Genomic DNA, 21791 nt, shown 5'->3' on the forward strand with positions numbered 1-21791 from the left:
AGGACCGAAATAATGCATGAAGTGTGCATGTGGAGCAGAAACACTGAATATTACTGACACTTTCTGTTTCCTCTTTTCACAGCTGTAGTGACAGATGCATTGACTAAACTGTGAATGTGTTAGAAGTTTGATCAGTCATTTTTATTTGCTCTCTGAAGCAGGCACTACTCAAATGAAAAGTTACAAAAAGACTGAAATCATGCCAAATATGGCAATATCCCGCATTTGTTTATTAAATGAAGCCTAATTGTAAGTGAGGTCATCATGATTACAGATGACTTGCATATCTAAGAGATGACTGTACCCTACCAAAAATACACGAGTAACTGCTTCACACTAAATGACCTAAAATAAAAGGATTAAAGGGATAGAAATTCTATGATTTATTCACCCTCATGTTGTTTAAAACCTGCATGTGACTATCTGCTGTGAAACACAAGATGACACTTTGAGAAATGTCTCAGTAGTTCAGTGTTGTTTTGTTACCCACATTCTTCAAAATATCTTCTTTTGTGTTCAAATTAAACATAAACACTAGGGGCGGTTTCCAAGACAGGGATTATCTTAAACCAGGACTAAAATAAGGTGCAAGTCATTTTTAAAAACATACTTTACAAAAAACATCAATGTGTGCATCTTGACACAAAAATAATTATTTTTAAAATATGTCAGTGCAAGTTGTTTTCGATCAAGACACCTCTAACATTTAAGTTAGTCTGAGACTAGGCTCAAGCCCTGTCCGGGAAACCACCCCTACATATATATTTACGAGGAGACTCGATGGATTATCAACCAAAATATTTTAAAATTCAGAAAATACTGGAATAAATGATCAAGCCACAAAAATGATGTTTATTATGTAGATTTTTTATTGGAAATATCTTGTAAACATCAATCTGCCCACTTTATTGCATGAGAGGGAAAACGGAACAAAAATATTGTGATATTTACACATGTGGTTTTGGCAAAACGGTTCAATTTGATGTGCTTAATTACTAAATAAAAGGGAAGGCAAAATGAGCATTTAAAAAGGTACCAACACCAAAACCTACAGGAATAATTTAATTTTCAACATTATTTCAGCCTTCCCAACACTACGGTTTCATTGGAAAGACACTCGGCTCACCTGGCAACAACTATACACAAACAGCAGAGCAACGGATCTATGTTTTATATATAATCTATGTCAACCATCAATATCGGTCAACAGCTCCAAAGGTTACTTTGTTGTTTTCCAAAGCACACACACACACGCACGCACGCACGCACGCACGCACGCACGCACGCACGCACGCACGCACGCACGCACACACACACACACACACACACACACACACACACGTGTAAAATGTTACACTACAGCTATCAGTACAGTTTGTGTCCACAGAAATGTTTATCTTCATATGAAATACTATACCACTGAATCTGTCATGCAAGGAAAAAAATCCATTATGTACTATATTACGTACAATACGCAACAGTAGAATGAGTTTAACATTTGCATTAATACAGGCTTACAGTCGTTTGATCTAAAAAAAAAGTCAAATGAATTAGTATTGAAGTCCACCAAATGTTTAACAGCATCGCATTTACTCCACCTTTAGCAGTAATCTGTCGATTCAAGCAACATACAGGTTCCTGGTGCATGGTTAAATTAACTATATACATAAATCTGTACAGTACAAATCGTCAAATAGTGTAATTAATACATCCCACCTCCTAGTTCGCTATCTAGATTTAAAGCCACCATTTATAACAGCCAGCAAGAATGTTACCCATCGCAGGGTGCAACTACAAGTTCTAAAACAGTGGCAAATTAGAAACAAGGCCAAAGTCCGTAAGCAGTGTTTTCTGCCACCGTAATGTTCCACAAATGGCCTTAAACAGAGGTGACGATGTAGGATCCACTTTCAGTCGTGTCACCTTTAGTGTCTCTCTTTTTCCCATTGTTCGTAACGGGTGTCGGGATCTGAGATGGTCTGGGTGTCGTGTTGTCAGCGCTGCTCTTTCTGGGGCTCGGCGTGTAATTGAACGGACTCACCCGGGCGGCCACAGCACCACTAGGGGAGCTGTGCTTGCTGGAATTACTTGAGCTAAAAGGCGTGCGTTCAGCAACTGGGAACTCGTGGACCTCCGGGCCAATGTTGGGATTACTTGGTGCTGGCTTAAGCTCTGTGACTTTTTTAACGAGAGACTCTGTACTGAGCAAATTGAGATTAGTTTCTGACCCCAAATGGCCCATGGCTGAATTCTCATTTGCTAGTTTTAAGTGTGACTCACTTGAGTCACAAGGAAGCCCTTTGATTGGCAGACTATCGATAACGGGAGGCGTGTTCGCTGTGGGGGATTTACTAGACCTTGGGTTGTTTATGGGACAGTCCTCGATTCTCACCCAGACATCTTCCGTTTTGGACATAGCAGCACCCATTGAGTAAGCAGCATCACAGGTTGCTTCTGGTAAGTCTAACGTCATAGAAGGTGCGATTTCGCTCTCTTTCATTTTCCTCCATGTTCCTTTCCGTTCCAGGCCGCCCTCCTTGCCGGATTTATGAGGTGGATTGGTGGGCTGTCGCTCATCCTCGCTTCTCCCCTTTTCGCTGGACTCAGAAGAGGCAGAGAGAATGGATGAGCTGCTACCTGTTCTTTTCCAGGTGCCGACTCTTGGGAGAGACGACGAATGTTTGCTGTGCTCCCTTTTCCATGTCCCTGTCCTGTTGACTGGAAGCCTGGATGGACTTTCCGAATGGGATCGGGAAATGTCCTGTCTTCTCAGTGACTTGCCATCACCATTCTCAACTGAGTTTTGACCGTGGGGGGACTTTCTCAAACCACTTGCTTGGTATGGTAGACTAAGTGACATATCAGGCAAAGACGGACTAGATACTGGAGTCTGTGACTGGCTTGGGGAGGAAGGAGATAATGACTCAAAAGAGGCAGACTCTTCTAATTTTCTTTTTAGTGTTGGACTGGGGGCTTCTTTGATGAATGTTGACTGACGGACTAGTCCAGGTTTCTCCGACCGATCAGACTCACTCCCACTTGACTTCGTTGATGACATTCGGGACAACTCTGCCTTTTTTGAAGGGCCTGTGGCTCCACAATGGTTGAGAATTTTTGATGCAGACTCGCTTCTAGGAATTCCACTGGTACTTCTTGGCAAACCACTTTGCTTTGTTGGTGTCTGTTGCCCGAGCTGCCTTCCCGGTGATGTATAACTCATGCGGCCAGATCCTGATGATTTTGTTGAAGCAGCACTGGGAGAGGCGGTGCGAGGCAGCTGAGACAACTTGTTAGATGGGCTCAGACCGTTCCTGCCGGGTGAGACGGAGGCACGACCAGGAGACTGCATTGGCCTTGTTAGAGATTGCTGAACTGGTCTAGAAGGTGTGGAGTCTCTGGACCCTGATCGAGAGGAAGCTTTACTAGACCCTACTTGAGCGGATGGCAGATCCCTGGCAGGACTTGGTTCAGAACTTGCTTGCGTTTTCATGGTTCTGGGAGAGATTCCAGGACCTGGTGCTTGAGAGGGTGGTTTTGACAGTTGGCCACGTGGAGGCGGCTTTTTAGGAACTGGACTTGTGCTGGGAGAACTGCTTCTCACACCAGGAACGTGAACCATTGTTCTCCCTCTGGATATCACTGGGGCTTGAGCTTGCCTGTGTTGAGAGGCCATGCTTTCAAGACTGGGTCTGGGCTTTCCTGTTATTAGACTTTTGTAAACTTTCTTTCCCCCTTTCAAGCTTTTAGCAGATTCCTCCTCTTTCTTTTTGGCCTCTAAAGTGCTTTTTTCACCAGGCTTTAATATTCTAGCCCCTTTGTTTGCAGCTGGCTTGTTGTCATCTTGATTTAATGGAAGGTGGAAAGGTGACCCAATGGAGATGCCAGATTTGAGAGAAAGAATAGAGTCTGAATCAGAAGAACCTTGTCTAGAGAGACTGGCCGCAGCCTGATGCAAACTGCTAACAATAGAATTAGCACCTTCTTGAATGGCTTTCCAGTCAAATGATTCAGAGTCTGGTGATAAGGCTTGCTCTGAAATAGGACTGTGTGTGTCTGTGAGGTCTAAAATAAGATCTGGTTCCTCTGATAAAATGCCATCAGCCATTATGGTTTTCTCTTCCTTAGCTTCTGTTTCCTCAGACTTGCTTCTTGGTGGTTGCTTCTTTTTCTTTGGCATTGCAGAACTGATGCATTCTTGCAGAAGGTCATCTTCAGAATCAATACTAAGAGAGCTTAGAGAACTATTTCTAGAGAAACACACAGGGGTGTCCTCCACATGAAAGGCTTTGGGTGCATAACCAGATGCTTGTCGTCTGGGTACTTCCATCTGCGTGACATCATCTTTGTGCGAGCAATCTTTGTTGTTGTTTTCTTGGTCAATGTCACTCAGAGAACTAAGCGACGAATTTCGTGAGAAACACACTGGAGTGTCTTCGATTGAAAACTTTTGTTTTTCATCACACACCGCTACTGTGTTTTCTTTGGCTGCTTGTGGAAAACTTGCTTGTTTTTGAAGGGGTTTTGTTGGAGCCATTTGAAACACTGGTACCCTGCTGGTGTTTACTGGCTGCTCTGCACTGCACTTCAAAGGCAGAACTTTTCTTTGCTCTTTATCTTTTCGCAGCTCTGCTTTTTCCTTAGATAGGTCAAGGTCATCATCCTCAAAGTCAAGTGAACTGAGCGAATCATTGCGGGAGAAACAATAAGGTGTGCCCTCAATTGGTGTGTAATGATGCGGAGAATCAAAGGCAAAGCCAGTACGTGTTCTCTCCTCAGGAGCAGCAGGCTTATCTGCAAATTCTCTTGAGACTATTTTGGGCTCCTGCTTTTGGGTTTCTTTGTTTTTATCTGGATATGATACTACATCTTGCAAGTTATTAGGACCTTCTGGCCGTTTGAGCATCCTTGCTCTGTACTCACTGCTTTGTGGCATGGGCTTGACAGGAGAAGTTGGCTTTTTCTTTTCCAAGTCTTGCTGAACTAGACTGCCAGTGGCGGTAGATGGATGCTGAGACTGATCAGGCATCTTTTGCACCCTAAACGGCTTATGAATTTTGCTTTTGGGCATTGCTGAATTGATGCACTCTGCAAGAATATCGTCGCCTTCATTCTCAACAAGAGCTGAACGTGAGGAAGCTGTATCTTTAGTCTCTGCACTTTTGCCCTCTGGTAGGGTGTCTCGTCTTTGACTGGATACTTCTGCATGGGGAGCCGAACTTTCCATACAAACCAGCTCATTCGGGGGTGAATCAATAGTGAGGTCACTGAGTGATGTTGCTGTAGAGAAGTTAATGGGCGTTCCCTCAACACAGTATACACGTGGCATGTCTTCACCGTGGGCTAGGGTCAAATGTTTCTGCTGCTGCCCTCTACTTTGTGAAGGTAACAATTTATAAACAGGAAGCTGACTTGGTTTGCGAGCCACGGGTGGGGGGATACTTCTAGAAGTGGGTGAAGGTGACTGCTTTTTCGGTTTCCTTGATGATTTTGTTGGCATTGCCGAGTTAATGCAGGCCTCCAAAATCTCAATGTCATCATCGTCATCTGAATCATCCAAGATATCCTTTCCAACTTCAGAGGCAGAGGGTGGGTTCTGCTGAACTTTGGGCTCTTTGAGGTCTTCTTTCTCATGCTCTGCCTCAACACTGTGGTCATCTTCATGAACTGGGGGCATTATGTTCAACCCGATGTCTTTCTGAATAAACGGTTCATCTAAACTTAGTGCACTGAGGCTTGAAGCACAAGAGAAGCCATCTGGAGTGCTTTCGGTGGCAAAATGTAAAAGAGTGTCATTATCTGGTAGAACTTGCACTTTCTGCACAGCTGCGTTAACGGTGTGCCTCGGAGGCAAATCACGTTTTTCAGAATGGGGTGGGACTGCAACTTTTTGCTTCACTGATGTGGTTCGTGGTGGTGGAGGTGGCGGCGTCTTGTTACGACTTGGAGGCATTGTTTGTCCAGGGCTGTCAGGCAGATCACTCGGGCTGATAATTCCACTCACCATACCGCTGCACGGTTCACTCTGCACAGAACTTGCAATGGAGTGGCTCTCAAAACTGTCCAGGGAGCTGACAGAGGTACATCTGCTGAACATGAGAGGAGTTTCTTGTATGTAATGTTCAGGAGGACTTTTTGGCGTTTGGGCACCACTTTTGGATGGGGATTTAGCACCAGATGAAAATTCCACTGTTTTGTGATGCCTGGGGCCATCGTTATGTCCCAGGTGTGTTCCTTGATGACGTGGCGGCTTCATGCGGACATAATGCACAGACGACTGGCTCTCACTTTTCCTCTGGTCTGGTGCCATGCTATTTACGGAGCCTTTTTCTGATATGGGCAGAGTTTGGTAGTTATTAGCCGAATTGACATTACGTTTGCAGCTTTCCATTTCATCTTCCTCTGAGGACAATGACGATAAAGAGCTACCACGCGAGAAACATATGGGAGTGTCCTCTACACAATACGTCTGTAGTGTTTCTTGATTTATTGTAGGAGCCTTGCAGGTTGGGTTCTTCTGAACTGCTCTTGTTGGTCCCGGTCTGCTTTGAGCGGACGATGGGTGGAGCTGCTTTTGTCGACCTTGATTTTTTAAAGATGTCACAGAGGAGGAACTATCTTGACTTAAATGGTCTTTAACAGAGCTTTGTGCAGAAGATGGCTTTGAATGACTAAACATGGCCTTTTTGGAGACGGCCTCAGCATATTTCAAACTGTAATCTATGGGCTGTTCTACATGGTGATCCTCATTGTATTTCAGGCTATAATTTGTTTGGTCATCAGGTTGTTCTTCTTCTGAGTATCGCTCGCTGTAGTTAGTCGGTTTGTCATCTGCATAATCATCGACAGCACACATGGTTTGAGAAATCTTTTTGTTGAGTCCATGATTGGAGCCACTGTTTATTTGCTCATTGGAGCCCCTTGGCCTGAATCCAGACATGTCCTGTTGAACAAACCTGGGTTGGAACTTGTTTAGTTTGTCTTCTCCATCACTGATGCCTTCGGTGTACATGGGGTATCCCGGGCTTTGGGATCTGGGTGGTTTCTGATCATGTCTTTTCGTTTCATCATCAAGGAGCTTGGGCCTTGCCCACCTTTCGTTCTGGCTTGGGCTTTGTCGACCAGAGTTGAGCTGCTCATCTGAATACTTCAAACTGTAGTTAATGGGTGTGTCCAGATCTCCATTGTCATCTTCCATGTGATTTGCATTGTGTATCTTATGGGCAAGATCCGCTGGATATTTTCTGTAGACGCAGCATTTGCTCTCATCGTCTTCTGAGTACGAGTCCACCGACGGCTTCATTTGACCCCTCTTGCCATATCCATCAGTGCTGTTTACGCTATTTAGACTGTCATTAGATGCACCGTAATCCAGTTTGGGCATTGGGCACGGTCTGCCGGATGAGTCCGTTTTGTAGTTGTACATGTTTTGGTGACCGTGAACCGCAGTGGGGCGTCTCATCAAGTCATCTTGAACTACATGAGGGTCCGATGTGGAACCAGTTGTTCTATCATCCATACTTAAGTGCATACTCTTCACTTCCTCCATGACCACTGCGATATGAGCGGCAGTTGTGGGAATCTGAACCATTCGCTTGGCAGGCTCGGCATCGGAAAGGAATCCCCTTCGTTCTCGATCGAGACTTCGGTCCCTCTCAGCTCTGACGTTTTCTGCATTTCCTCTATTGTCCCGAGAGGATGGGCTAGAGAGCACCGGGGTGTTCATGTAAGGCGAGCGAACGCCGACTCCGTTAGGGCTGTAACCGTCTGATCGACCCACACCATCGTAGTCGCCGTAGATGTTATGCTTATGTCTTGGCTTGACTCTGTGAGAGGCTTTTGGGCTCAAATTGTCAATGTTATCAAATGTTTCGGAGAGGTGCTGTGCGTCTAGTTCTTCAAATAGTGCTTTCTGTTTTCTAACGTGGAGGGACGGCAAACTGGACCCTGGGGACATTATGTTGGCATCCTTGAATTTGGCAGGTCGATTGGCCATGAGGTTCCTCAAAGCTGCTGCACTTCCCATAGCTATCATCTTGTGCTTGGAGTGAATAAGGTTTTTCAGCATGCTAACTGCGCCCATGTCCCATAATGCCTCCTGATCTTTTGCATTCCGAGCAGAGAGGTTCCATAGTGTTCCACAGGCATTGCTTACTATTGTCAGACTGTGTGATTTGAGGTGCTGGAGAAGAGTCTGTAGACAACTGTTTTCTCTCAAAATTTGCCTGAAAAGAGAAAACAAGACATATTACACACTCGTGAGCACAAATACATGTATTTACAAGGTTAAACAATAAGGATGGAGCAAGGCCAGTGTGGGAGAGATTCAGATGTGTTCTTATGCCTTGCAAACTGAATACTTTGTTTTTCCTGATTCATCAGTTAAAATGACCATAAAGCCTCACATGTAAGCATTTTCCAGCAACAGTGAATGTATACGCTGTTGTAGAATTTAACGTAATTTAAAACCTTAATACTTTTAATCTCCCATAAGAAAATGCTACAAAAACACTGTAATGTTTATATACAGCATCTTCTACGATACCTGTGCTCTTCATTTGTGGCGATGAGGCTCGACACGTTTCTTAAGATGCCGCCCCCGCTTTCAATGATGGCGAGGGTGTTGGTCTGGCTTCTGTATGTTAGAGTGCTCACTAAAAAGGCCAAAGCCCCTGGAACGGTACAGATATCCGCTTTATTTTCCGTGCAATGTGCTGACAGGTTCCAAAGGGCACTCAGGACACTTTTTAACGTGGATTCCTGGAAAAGCAAGACAATGGGTTTAATGCACTGCTAAATGGCCCGTGGGCTTTCAAACTTTTCAACATTACGTCAGATGTCTCACCTTCTGAACCTCTAAGGCACACTCCATCAGAGCCCGGACGCTTCCAACCTCTCGTAATATTTTCTTGCTGTTCACGTCAGCTCTCCATGACAGGTTTCTCAAAACACTGGCAATGACCTGAAGCGGAGTTTCATAGCACACACTCAGAATAACTCTATTTTCTAATCGTTTTTTTGGTTTGGATTTTACTGGATTTATGCAAAATATGCATTTTCAAACCTGCTGTAGGTCCTCGCTCTCTGACTTCAGTTGCGCAACCATGGCCCTCATGCAACCTTTCATTGAACACAGCGTGGCCTGCGAGCATGACAAGACAAAAGAAACATTAAATAAGCTAAAAATAAATAGCTACACTGCCGTGACAGACAACATACCTTGTTAGCTACATCTCCAAAGGTTAAATTAGTCAGAGCCATCCCAGCATATCGTCTGAGGGTAACACTGTAGTGGTCACTGGTCAGACCGTAGATCTCACAGTCCACCTGTAGCAGCTCCCCGATAGCCTGAAGGCCGCCTGCATAAACCATTTAGCCAACAAGACTTAGATTCTGTGTGTTTTTAAAGCCTAATAAGAATAAAAGGATAGATTTTGGGTTTCATACCGAGTTCATTCATTGCATGTCTGTGCTCTTCATCAAAGGACAGTTTCATGAGAACACAAACCGCCGGGCAGATCTGATGCTCTACAGGAGAGGGCACTGTAATAAAGCCATCATACATTATGAGCTTACATATGAAATGTGTGTCCACCCACTTAGAACAGTTATAAAAAACAATGTTTCTTTACGCAAGGGCATTTCAAACACTTTTTTTCCAATAATTTTTAAAACCAGACCTTTGTTGTAATCAATCAAAGTTATTAATTCACTGACATTTTCAAAACCAATGTACAAATTTTATCTAGAGCATATTCTCATATGCATAATGTTCATATCGAAATCCCGTTAGCACTTGCCAATACAACTAAAAATAAGGATATCAAAAATATCCCTCTTTGCTATTCCTGACAGCCTACTTAGGAGACTATCCCGAGATAAGTTTGGACTCACTTGGATTCTTGTCCTGGTCCACACCTCTCTCGTGGCTCTCCTGCCACTCCCAGCAGGTCTCGCAGTAAGCTCGAATCTGCTCCAGCAGGTGAAGCACCCGGATCTCCCGCCGGCCGCGCTTGTCATCGGGCTGTGAATGGATAATGTTATGCAGGGCGGCGCTGGCCCTCGCCCGGGCCTCTTTGCTGCCGCGGGAATTTCCGAGCAACACGGAATCCTTGTCGTTGCCATGGAGAAGCTGGATGAGCAGCGGCAAGCAGCCGGACTGACGCATGGCAATGCAACTGTCCTGAGAGCTCGACATGGCCAGGAGCGTTCGAGACATGTCGTCTTTATCGTGGGTCCCCAGCATGGACAGCAGAGAATAGACCATTTCCACCTGTGCGCAAAAGAATTCAGATTGAACCTCTGGTGAGACAAAGCATGCGTTCAATGAATGCATTTGTATGGCACAAGCTCACTTTAGTGCCCAGATGACTTGTCATTCGGCGTGGGACAGAGTAACTTCCAGCGCTGCTCATGTCATTGGATGAGTCATGATCCAACCGAGAACTGGAGCCCTGACGGACAAAAACATACATCATCAATTCAACACATATGTAAGAATAATAATGAACAACTCTTATAAATTAGGTCAAAGTTGATCTCTGTAGCTAATCCATATTGCTTACAACATCTGTCTGAAAAATACCACAGGAGCTCACAGCAATAAGCAAGTGAAATGATACGTAATACAAAAAAGGGGCTCAGTTAAGCCTGGATTTTCTCTCGAGTGCTCAACGACCAACAATAAATTCATCAGCATTTGCATTCGATTCATTAATATTCACAGCACACCGAAGCTCTCAGCACGGCCTGAAAGGGCTTTTAAAAAGACTCTGGGCACCCACTGCCAGAAAAAGGACATCGGAGAACAGTTCTCCTCTATTAGCAAAATAAGTCTGTTTTATTGGGAGACTCACAAATGGCAAAACGTATTAAAATCGTTCCTCACCTGAGAGCATGCGGCACTGCCTCCGCCAGCGTCTCCCGACCCATGGGCGCCTTCGGCTTGCGTCACAGCCTCGTGCTTGACCTGAATATAGAGGGAGACAATGACAATTAGAAAGTGAATGAGCCAGCAGAAACAAAACCACAACTCACTTGATAAGAGATGGACTAGAGTTTAGTCTCCAACACAGTTTAGCTCCAACCAATTCCAACCCACACCTGTTTAGAGGTTTCTAGTAATCCTAAAGACCTTGATTAGATGAATCAGGTGTGTTTGATTAGGGTTGGAGCTAAACTGTGCGGCGGCCCTCAAGGAATTGAGTTTGACACTCCTGGACTAGAGCATCTCGCTGTGAAAGAAGCTGTTGGAGGAAGAGAGAGAGAGAGAGCTCTGTGTGTCAGGAATAAATAATCGGACGCGTGTCACATATAGACAGAACAGTTTACTGGGGCTATAGGAGCACAGCTGCTGGAGCGCGAAGAGCTTCATGACCTACATACGTCTGTAGATCAGACAGCAGGATTACAGAAACGTCCAATCAGATTTATCCTCTCAGTGAGACAATCACATGCACAGACAAACACAAACTCTGGGCATGTCTACCTTCATAAATAATACAAACTATGTTGTGTTTGGTAATAGACTCTCTAATCGTATTGCCTTTAAAGAGATGGCGCGCATAAAAATGAAAAACATTCATAATTTATTCATCCTCATGTCATTTCAAACCTGTATGAATTTCTTTATACTGCCAAAAAAAAGATCTTTTGAAGAACGTTGGTAACCAAACAACACAGAATCCCATTGACAAAACCACTGAAACATTTCTCAAAATATCTTCTTTGTGTTGCACAGAAGGAAAAGTCATTACTGGCAGCGAAAGGCAAAATAATCCATTACCTCCGAGTCAATCGACTGCGTCTGCAAGCGCGTCCGAATCCTCAGCATGTCTTTCTCAATCTGCTGTATCCGCGCCACACGCGCCTGAGAAAGAGCAAAACCTCCGTCAGTAAACGGCATACGTCACATTCGGCAGGTAACTTTCAGAGTCCGCTCTCACCTGTGCCCGGTTCTCCATGTCCTGGCACGTGCCCAGTTGTTCCTCCATGGCGGCTCTGATCTGACGGGCCTCGTATTCCAGCTGTCTGCGCGTCATGTCGGTCTGCAGAGAAAACTACAACACGACACGAGCGTGAAGTCACAGCCAAACATGCTGAGCTCTGCACACAGCGAGAATGTCAAACGCGTCTGACTTACATTCTCGGTGAGCGGCAGACTGTCGATCCGTTTGGTGAGGTTCTGCAACTGGGCGTAATACCAATCTTTCTCCTTTTCTTCTTTCTCAAGCTCAGCCATCAGTAAAGACCTGATAGAACGCAAAACCACAAGAAGATATTGCATTGAGAGAGAAAAAATACAAAGCAATGTCAGTTTAACAGATCAACTAAATGTGATGCGGTCTCGGAAAACCCGTCGCGCAGAGACATTTTCAGTAATATGAGTCAGTTTTGTCAAAATTGGGTTTTCATTAGATTATTATTCTATATTATTATGTGCATCACCTCTGAAAAGATCTTGGTCAAATTCACTTGATTAATACTGAAAAATAGCGATTCATTGTGGCAAGCTGATGTTTAAGGACATGTCTGGCGGAGCTGCAAAAATCAGCCATAACTTTCCCTCTCTTAACACTTACAACATTACAAAGACAATTCACCCATCAAAGTAAACCCCATAAAATGTAGAATTAAGGTTCATCAATGCACTTTTCCCACGTGTCCTGAAAAAATGATTTTTGCTGATTGTCCAATTTACTTAACTTACTTAAGTTAAATCAACACAACCTTTGGAAAATTTGCTCACAACATGACTTTTTATATTTAGTCATATAACTGAATCCATTCATGTTGGGACAACATAAAGGAGTTGTGTTGTGATAACATAAAATACTTACAATTGGGCAGAGGACTTATATTTCCCAGCATACTTCGCGTATGACTACATTTTGGGAGTTATTTTCTTAAATAAGTGTTATTTTATGCATTTTTCAGTAAAAAGAAACACTTGGTAGCGTTTAATGTTCATTTATCTTTAAGGTTTTGAAGAGTTTGTCATATTTTTTGGTTTTGTGGTTAGCATTGTTCATAAAAGCGTCGCCTTTGGTTAGATAGTGGGCGGTTACAATTCTAAATATGAATTTCTGTTCTCTTAACTCAATATTTTCTTATTGAAGACAATTGAAGTTTTGTCCGATTATTGTTAAAAATGTATCAAATTAAAAAATGTTCTTGAATACCTTCGTTAAATAACCTAATGGATAAAATTGGGTTTATTATAATGGTTTAATGTAAAATATACATTTTAGCATAAATGAAGTTAAAGTTAATGATTTAATACAAAAACAAGACTCTTAATCTGATTCAACTAACAGTAATGTAACAACATTACATTAACTTTATGTAAGTATCTTATGTTTACTGAACTAGATAATGACACTTAAATTCAACGTATCCAGTTATGTGGAACCTGTTGACATAAAAACGTTAATTAAGTTTAACATATAATTTTTTTGAGTGTGTGTAAACGACAAGCAAAGTTTTTTATACAACGTTATCGTGAGATGGCGGAGCTCGCCGTCTAGAGCACCGGGAGTCCCGGTGGGCAGCTGCTCATTACATCTCCGGAACGCGATCTCAAAACATGCCGGGAGTGATCAAAAGTTCAGACACTATATGCCCATGAAAAACAACGGAAAACTTACTTCACTACTAACTAGTTGTTGTCCTCTCTTCAGGGTAAGGTTTGCTAGTCTCCTTGTGTGGTGATGAAGTGCTCTTAGCGCTCCTGACAGAGCTATCGTTCTTTAAGTGTGCCCAGCACCATTTTCATTACTTTCGTTTTATTCATACGGTTTTATACAGTATTTTTATAGATTTCAACAGTAGGGAATGTTTTAGTTATTAAATTGTTAACAGAGTAAGTCTTTTACCACAGTAAAGTGACTTTTACTTGTGATACTTGACTGTTGTGGTTTTATTTTCATCGCCGATCTTTAAAGCTGTTTTTCTCCAAATTCCGTTCCTGAAAATTATAGCGCTCAGCCGATTTCAGATAGCCATACCTTTTGTTACATACAAGGTATGAACGGAATGACTTGGAAAGGGCTTTCATATGCTATCAAAACCTGGAATATGTCAAATTTCACCATGTGTTGGGTCTTCCCAGATCGCATCACAAATATTTCTGTGATTTTACTTCACACACAGTTTTTATGACTGTAAACGCATTTGCTTTACTCTCTTCACTGAGCTGTACCATCTGTACCACAGTTCACCACGTAAATCCCTTTTACTGACAAAACCCTCTAAGAGCTTGACAAGAATCCTTTAATGGACCTGCTTAAAAGCATCGTGGGACGTAAACAGCGCTCACCGTTCCTTCTCCAGCTCCTCCAGATACCCGGCACTTTCTCTGCCCCCGCCGGTCACCCCTCTTCTAGAGAAGGAGCTCATGGGGCTGGGACTCGGGCTGCTGTCGGACGAATGGGCCGAACCGGAACCCTGAAGAGAGGCTTTGGACCTCAGCTTCACGCCAGAGAAACTGTTGGGATCGAGACTCATTTCTGCAAGACACAAGGGAACACGTTCCCGCATGCTTGTTTATTAAACCTGGACATCTCGGTTCATGCAAATCTGCTTTGGTTTATAACATGAATGTGCCAGCTTGTCTCCATGACATCCTCACCTTTGATTCTTTCCAAAAACTCGATCTGTCCTTGAGACTCTTTGGAGTCCTCTTTGATAGTTCCTTGTAGCTGCTTCAAAACCTCCTGAAAGACAAACGCGCGTTATTCTTTTATCACACGGCCGCACAAAAACATCACATCTGTGTGCGGCGGAACATTAGCAGCCATCACGTTAGATTATCTCAAGAAGCACGAAGATGTTTTGAGCTCATACCACATGTAAGATTTCTTCTGCCTGTGGGATAAACCTAACTGATGAAGAGAGAAAAAAAACACGTCCATCAAAGAGCTTCGAAGCGCTTTGATGATGAGAGCGAGAGACGCAAACAGCTTTGAAGCTCGAAAGACGCACCTGTCGATTCTTCGGCTCTGGGATTTAATGCGTGAGCTCTGATCTCACGTCACTTCCGTTAAATGGGTTTTTAGATGTGTGCTGGAACACTGATCTTCACCGTTCAACCAAAACTGACTTGACCGCAGAGCTTTACAAGTAAACAAATACATCTGAGGTGATCTATGGTTTGACTCGGCACTAATAGAACAACACACAACAAAGAAATTGTGCAAGTCAAAGAAACAAAGAAACCGTCCTTTGGATAAAAGCGTCTACTAAATGAATAAATACAAAAAAGGCAAGGTAAGCAGCATTCGAGAAACCCACAAACAATGTTGTGTCTGGAAATTTAAAGGTATTGTTCCTCCAAAAATAATTGTATCATTTTTACACTCGTTCGAAATCGTATGACGTCCTTTCGTCTCCGAAACACAAAAGAAGATACTTTGAAGAATGTTGATAACTCGACCCCACTGACACAAAACCACATTTCTGAGACATTTCTCGAAATATCTTTTGCGTTCCACAGAACAAAGAGTCATACACAGATTTTGAACAACACGAGAGTGAATAAATGACCGAATGTTTATTTCTGGATGAACTGAATCAAACACAACAGATTTCAAAAGACTTCCCCATTCAACGATCTTGTCACGACAAGCGTAAGAAAACACGTCAAGTCTATTCAGAACACTTACCGCTCAGCATCCGCTGAGGTTTTAATCCATGTCTCTTCACAGCATCATCTCTTCTCAGCCCGATCTCTCAAACATACAGACACTGCAGTAAAACCATGTCAAACATCAGACTGAGCGGATTTCTCTGAGCTCTATAGTGTGTTTGAAACCATAAAAGCCCCAACAATGTGACTGCCTTACAGGAAGCAGCGCCCCCCTCCACGTCCCATCCCGGAGACCCAGAGCCTCATGGAGAATACAGATGCCTCCCCATTCAGCAGTCCAGTGGCCCACCCTTCCCTCGCGGCCCGGGGTCAGAAGAGCCACAGTGTGCCGAGGACACACAGAGGTGTCCAGAACACACAGGTCAAACATGACTTTCTATCTAATCGACACAAGGTTATTGTGTTTCTGCGAGGCGCAGTTGGTGTTTTCACCCGAGGGTGCATGACGTCACGTTGAGTCGTCTCAGGAAACAACAGCTTCATTATAGAGGAGGGGTCATATGATTCCAGGCCCTTTAGTCAGAGCCATGTATACACTGAATAAAAAGACATGATGACGGCAACATCGTTCTCTCTAAAGTGACATTTTATCCTGTTTACCTTCCTCGCTCTGAATGTGCTTTTTCAAATCTTCACTATCTGACACTTTAAAACATAGCCTACGTACCACATACAGTTTTGTATTTTCTTGAAGTTTATAAATCTGGTTGTGTCAAAATAAGCACATCTGTCCTCAACAAGCCCATACTTGTTTAATGTGATAGGTCATCCGATGAAAGTTCTGGCATCATTTGCTCACCCTCTTGTCATTTCAAACCTCAAATAAACATCTTCAGTGACATGCGTCTCGACGTGGGGGTGGGACTATATTGACTGACCAATGGCCAGGCTTCCAATTTCCAACAAACCAATCTATTCCCAATGATGACTCAAGTCACACCCTAATTCCAGTAGCATTTACACTCAAACGTACGCCACAATTCGTAAAAAAACACAAACGCAACTAGGGATGCACCGAATCTAACATTCTTGGCCGAAGCCGAAGCCGAACATGATGTGAAACACTTGGCCGAAGGCCGAATAATACCGAACACCGAATATGGTTTTTGCATTTCTTCTATTTATTAAGCTATTTTTTCACTATTGCACAAACTGAATAGTCAAAATTTGCTTTTAAAAATTTGTCTTGCTTTTCAATAAAATACAATACAACTTAATATAAAATTGAGCAAAACAAAATACATTAAAACAAAAAATTTAATAGCCTATATTAATTAGGCCTATAACTGACTGGTAAAAGAATGTAATGTAAGTTACTCTGTACCCCTACAACAAAACAGTTCATTAAAAAGTGTCATTCCACATTAGGCCTATAACTAAAAATACGAATAAACTAAAACTGTTGGATTATTATAGGCTACGTTGCAAAATGATTGTAAGAAAAAAAAACATCGAACGCAAGCTATTCTGACTGATGCTGACTGACAACCATATCAGTTCACGTCTCTCCTGCAAACTCCGCCCACAAAAGCTGACTGTTATCTGGTGCACTCGTGGCCGGGATGCACAGAACATACTTTGACAAGTTGTTTAGTACAGGGAACTGTGTGCGCGCGACCACTGTATGATGTCAAAGGATGTCGCGAGCGGCGGGGCTACTGTCAGACAGCCCGCTCCCGTCTGAAATAGCCACAAGTTACCGACCGGTAAAGACGCTTTCATTCGGAAATTTACTTCCGTGCGGCGTCTTTCTCTGACACCTTAAAATGCTCCACACACACACTGCCAAAATGTTTGCGGCATTAATAAAGCGCACGTCTCTCTCTCTCTCGCTCTCTCTCTCTCTCCGCTGGTTGCTAGTTGATCGTTTCTCGAGTCATGTTCGGTAAAATTATTCGGCCATTTCACATATTCGGCCGAATACCGAACATGCGTTTTTTGCTATTTTCGGCCGAATATATTCGGTGGCCGAACATTCGGTGCATCCCTAAACGCAACCTCCGTTTTATGCCAACTTTAAAGCCACAATGTGTACCTTTGGACTCTACATCGCCATCTCTGTTGGAAAAATTAAATTGCATGTTACTATACATGTACGTACTTATGGTTAAGCTGCTTGAAGTCAAATTACATTCAACTGTGTACATTTATAAACATACCTCGTTATTTTTGTTTTTTTCATTATAATTAATTTATTTTATTGTTTATTTATTTAAAAAAAAATTACATTAAATTGATGTAGCCACGTACCCAACAACCTAAATTACAATTCTTTATTATAAACTGACCTCTTTGAACAGTGATTTTTTTTCTTTGCAGTTTTTTCACGCAGTTGCTCTTTGTTTTGCATGAGCAACAGAGATGCTTGACTTCGCAAACAGCACTACTAATAATACACAGCATTACATGGTATAATATAAATAAGTTCACTCAAATACAAGATGAGTTGCGGACGCCATGTCATGCTGTTTTTAAATGGTCTACTCCACAAATATCACAAAAGCGATTTGCTAAATAACCTTCCTAAGAGTAGATTACAGCAATCACAATCTGAAACGGCAAAATCCACATTAGGATGGAGTTTAATGTCCTAATGGGTTTCCAGGGCTATAACAGAGTGCAGCACATCAGCCCCGTGTCAAAGTCCAAAGGAATCGAGTTTCTGCCGTGCAGATGCCCTCACTACAATATTAGAGTCGTCCGTCCGCTCATGTGTGGAGCTGCAACCACACAACACTTTTAAAAATGTCATGCTATACTCCCGGTAATGGAAATCAATGCTTCTAGAGAGCCATCCACTGGGAGCCTGTAATGCTTGCATATCTGATTCCAGGCCAGCGTGCAGCAGTCAGTCGAGACCCGTGGGCCCCGAGTTATTGTCTGAGAGGTGGGAACCGCACAGACGGATGACGTGCCTCTCGGCTTTTCCAGAGATAAAGGTACGCTGCCCTTGAAACGAGGAAAAACAACATCACATACACAAAGGGGGCCTTACAACGAAAAAGTTTGAGAACCAATGGTCTAGGTAAGGTGAAAATACATCTTATAAACCACCAGAGAACTTTCATTCGAAGATTACGGCCCCGTGAGTCATTACTGTAGGAACAGAGGATCATTATTTCATGACGAGATCATTACTAATCCTCCGGTTTAAGTCATCGCACAGAGAAAGTAAACTGATTTACTGCCTCGCTGCTGAGAGAAACTGAACGAAAAACAGTCGCCTCACAACTCAAGACTATTCTTGATCTTAATCGAGTTCGGGACAAAGCTACAAGCGATGAACTCTCTATTCTGTGTTTATCTGCATTTTAGTGGCAAGCAGCCACGACGGCAATGAATGACACGAAACAAATACAAAACGACAGAAAAATTAGCCTAGTTGGAGATGGAATCAAGACGTATCTCGCCTGGTTAGACAACAGTCGGAACACATAAATGACTGCCGTGTTGATTAAAGAAAACAGTGAAACACAACTAAAGCTCTGCTCTAGGTGTCCGAGACGTTTCTGCGTTTACGTTCTGCCGGCTGATGTTTGTTTCAGTCAGCCGGGTGGCAGAGGAAACCACTGCAGGATGGAGCAGAGCTGTATTCATCTGACAAACAAAGACAGGAAGGGAGATCCTCTAAATTAAGCCGCCATTATCTCGGAGGCTGGGAAAGGGAAGCAGGCCTGTGAATGCTTCCAGAATTACATACAAACAAATCGTTTTTGATGCTGGAAAAACGACTGAATATGGACACTCGCATCTACCTTTAGGGAATAGTTCACACAGTTAATACTCACCTTCATTCCATCCCAGATGTATGATTTAGGGCTGCACAACGATAACTAATTGTTTGCAGAATAAAAGTTTGTTTACATATGTTGGTGTCTGGTGTATAATAATTATGAAATGCACACATGCATGTATATAATTCAGAAATATTTACATGTGTTTATACATTTTTAATTTATAAATAATTTAAATTACATATATTATTTTATTAAAATTATACGTGCATGTGTGTGTATTTATATGTATTCGTAATTATTATACACAGTACACCCACATATTGTGTGAACCAAAACTTTTATTCTGTAAGTACAGAAAACAACATTTTCAGATTATTTAGCGATACTGAAACCAAACCAATTCAAATATAGTGACACATTGATAACTTCAAATCTCACTGGTCCTCATGTCTTGTAATTGGACGTCATGTGAAATTTCGTCACAAGGCACGCAAGAACCAATAAGATCTAAGGTTATCAACACGTCGCCATTTAGCGCTTGGATTTCGGTATCAATTTTACTAAATAAAAATATTAATAGTTTTCTCAAACACACCTTTCATTACACTTCAAAAAACATTTATGAACTCAATTAGTCATTTGGATTACTAGTTATGATGCAGTTTATATGCATATAAAGTGACTAAACCTTTGATGAATTAAATTCATTAAAGCTGCCATAACACACGCAGTTTCTGCCAATCTCCTATTAATCTTGAGTATTGCATACTTCGTATCTTCGAAGAGTCTTTAGTTTGATCACATTTATAAAAGATAGACACAGCTGTACGATTATTTCCGGAAAAATACGACCTCCTGGGGGTGTGCGAGGGGAGGAACTAAATCACGAGCACACAATACATTATCCCTGCATAACTATTGATTCACTATAAGTTTGTGTTGTTTATATTATTGTGACGTGCCTGTGGACCATCCCTCCTCAGCCGGCGGAGGGGGTGGGTCTTTTTGTACGGAGAATTCAAGACACCTGTGAAGAACTTTAAAAGGTGGGTGCTTCCCGAAGATTGGGGCTCATTTTGTCCGTTGCCCCTTTGTTTGGCCTTTGTTCTGTTTTGGGTTGGCCATTTGTTTTGTTTAGTTACTTTGTTTATGGATTAGCTTACTTACGTGTTTGCTTATACAATTATGTCTTTATTTTATCTTATTTCGAATGGAACCTCTTCTATTTAATTATGTCTTTTAATGTTTATTTTGTGAATAAACCTTTTCTACTTTAACTTGTGCTCGTAGTCTCCCTCATTTGCCACGGCTGAGCCGGCCATGACATTATGCACGTATGTGCCGATTGCCAACAAAACACAGATATGACTTAGTTAGACTTACCGCGTGCGGTTCATGTCCAGCATCTTTTAGCGCTGGGACCGCTCCATCTATCAGTTTCAAACGATCTCCAAATCCAGCATTATATCCACCGTTTATATAACATCCATCACTGAAATGCCGTGAACAAACAAACACACCTCAACTTCTCGCACTATCGCAAGAGTAACGAGCTGCAGCTCCAGGCCCACAGCGCAGCCAATCTTGATGGTAAGCGGGTCTTCCTCGCTCGTCGGTTGACGCGTGGGCGGGCTATTTCGCCTTGCTGTGGGCGTTTTTTTTTCTGGGAGAACTGCCCAATAAGGGACTACGAAAAGTTGTTACAAAACAGATTTTTATGTTCGAAAAAAAACTTCCGAAACCTATACGAATGCCGGGGGAGTGCATCGAGCTCAGAAAAACTACATCATACGTCGTGTTTTGACAAGTTGAAATGCATGAAACACTGTTGCATGGCCCCTTTAACTTACTTTAATAAAAAATGAAGTCATATAGCCTTCATCTAGGATGGCACGTGGGTGAGTATATAGTTGTCATTTTTGGGTGAACTAGTCCTTTAAAAAGAAAACATTCTAGGAATGGCATTTCTAATTCTTGTAACACTGTAACACTAAACCACCACGAACAAACAAGGAAACAAACATGCAGTGGTTTAGGGATGCACGTTTAAAATACACAGAAAGAGGGAAGTGATCCTCTCACCTTCAAGCTGTTCTCATTATATATTATATATAAATATTGTGTTTCGCTCAAATAAAAGAGAAGGATACTTTCATTCTGAGCACAATAAACATAAGCTGGATGTTGCTACATTGTAAATAGAGCAAAAATTGGAAGCTAGTAACACAGATGGATTCGCTGCCGGACTCTGTAGCATCTGTCACTGCAAAAAAAACGCTCGACAAACCCAACATCTCATTAAGTGCTTTAAGCACTATGATTACATCTGGGGATGGCATAACCGTTGGCATCAGGGCGGTCTGGATGTGCCTGATATCAGATCACCCTAATGAGAGAGGTTCCATCTAAAA

General features: G+C 42.5%; 1 protein-coding gene across 6 annotated transcripts in view; it reads right to left on the minus strand.

Annotated features, from left to right (window-relative positions):
• Window positions 1-856: 856 nt before the first annotated feature.
• Window positions 857-21791, minus strand: part of apc (APC regulator of WNT signaling pathway) — a 31970-nt gene continuing 11035 nt past the window's right edge. For 5 of the 6 annotated variants that reach the window (XM_057320531.1, XM_057320532.1, XM_057320533.1 and 2 more), the window contains 14 exons: window positions 14627-14711; window positions 14315-14504; window positions 12140-12248; window positions 11943-12056; window positions 11783-11866; window positions 10886-10966; window positions 10353-10451; window positions 9892-10270; window positions 9445-9540; window positions 9217-9356; window positions 9062-9139; window positions 8843-8959; window positions 8543-8757; window positions 857-8222 (listed from right to left, as the gene is read on the minus strand). In XM_057320531.1, the coding sequence (XP_057176514.1) occupies window positions 1880-8222; window positions 8543-8757; window positions 8843-8959; window positions 9062-9139; window positions 9217-9356; window positions 9445-9540; window positions 9892-10270; window positions 10353-10451; window positions 10886-10966; window positions 11783-11866; window positions 11943-12056; window positions 12140-12248; window positions 14315-14504; window positions 14627-14711 (8130 nt within the window). In that variant the 3' untranslated portion in view covers window positions 857-1879. Of the gene's footprint in view, window positions 8223-8542; window positions 8758-8842; window positions 8960-9061; window positions 9140-9216; window positions 9357-9444; window positions 9541-9891; window positions 10271-10352; window positions 10452-10885; window positions 10967-11782; window positions 11867-11942; window positions 12057-12139; window positions 12249-14314; window positions 14505-14626; window positions 14712-15659; window positions 17651-21791 lie in introns of those variants that run through there. The other variant, XM_057320537.1, reaches the window with a different exon arrangement.

Source organism: Triplophysa rosa, linkage group LG22, assembly GCF_024868665.1.
Source record: "Triplophysa rosa linkage group LG22, Trosa_1v2, whole genome shotgun sequence".
Lineage (NCBI taxonomy): Eukaryota > Metazoa > Chordata > Actinopteri > Cypriniformes > Nemacheilidae > Triplophysa > Triplophysa rosa.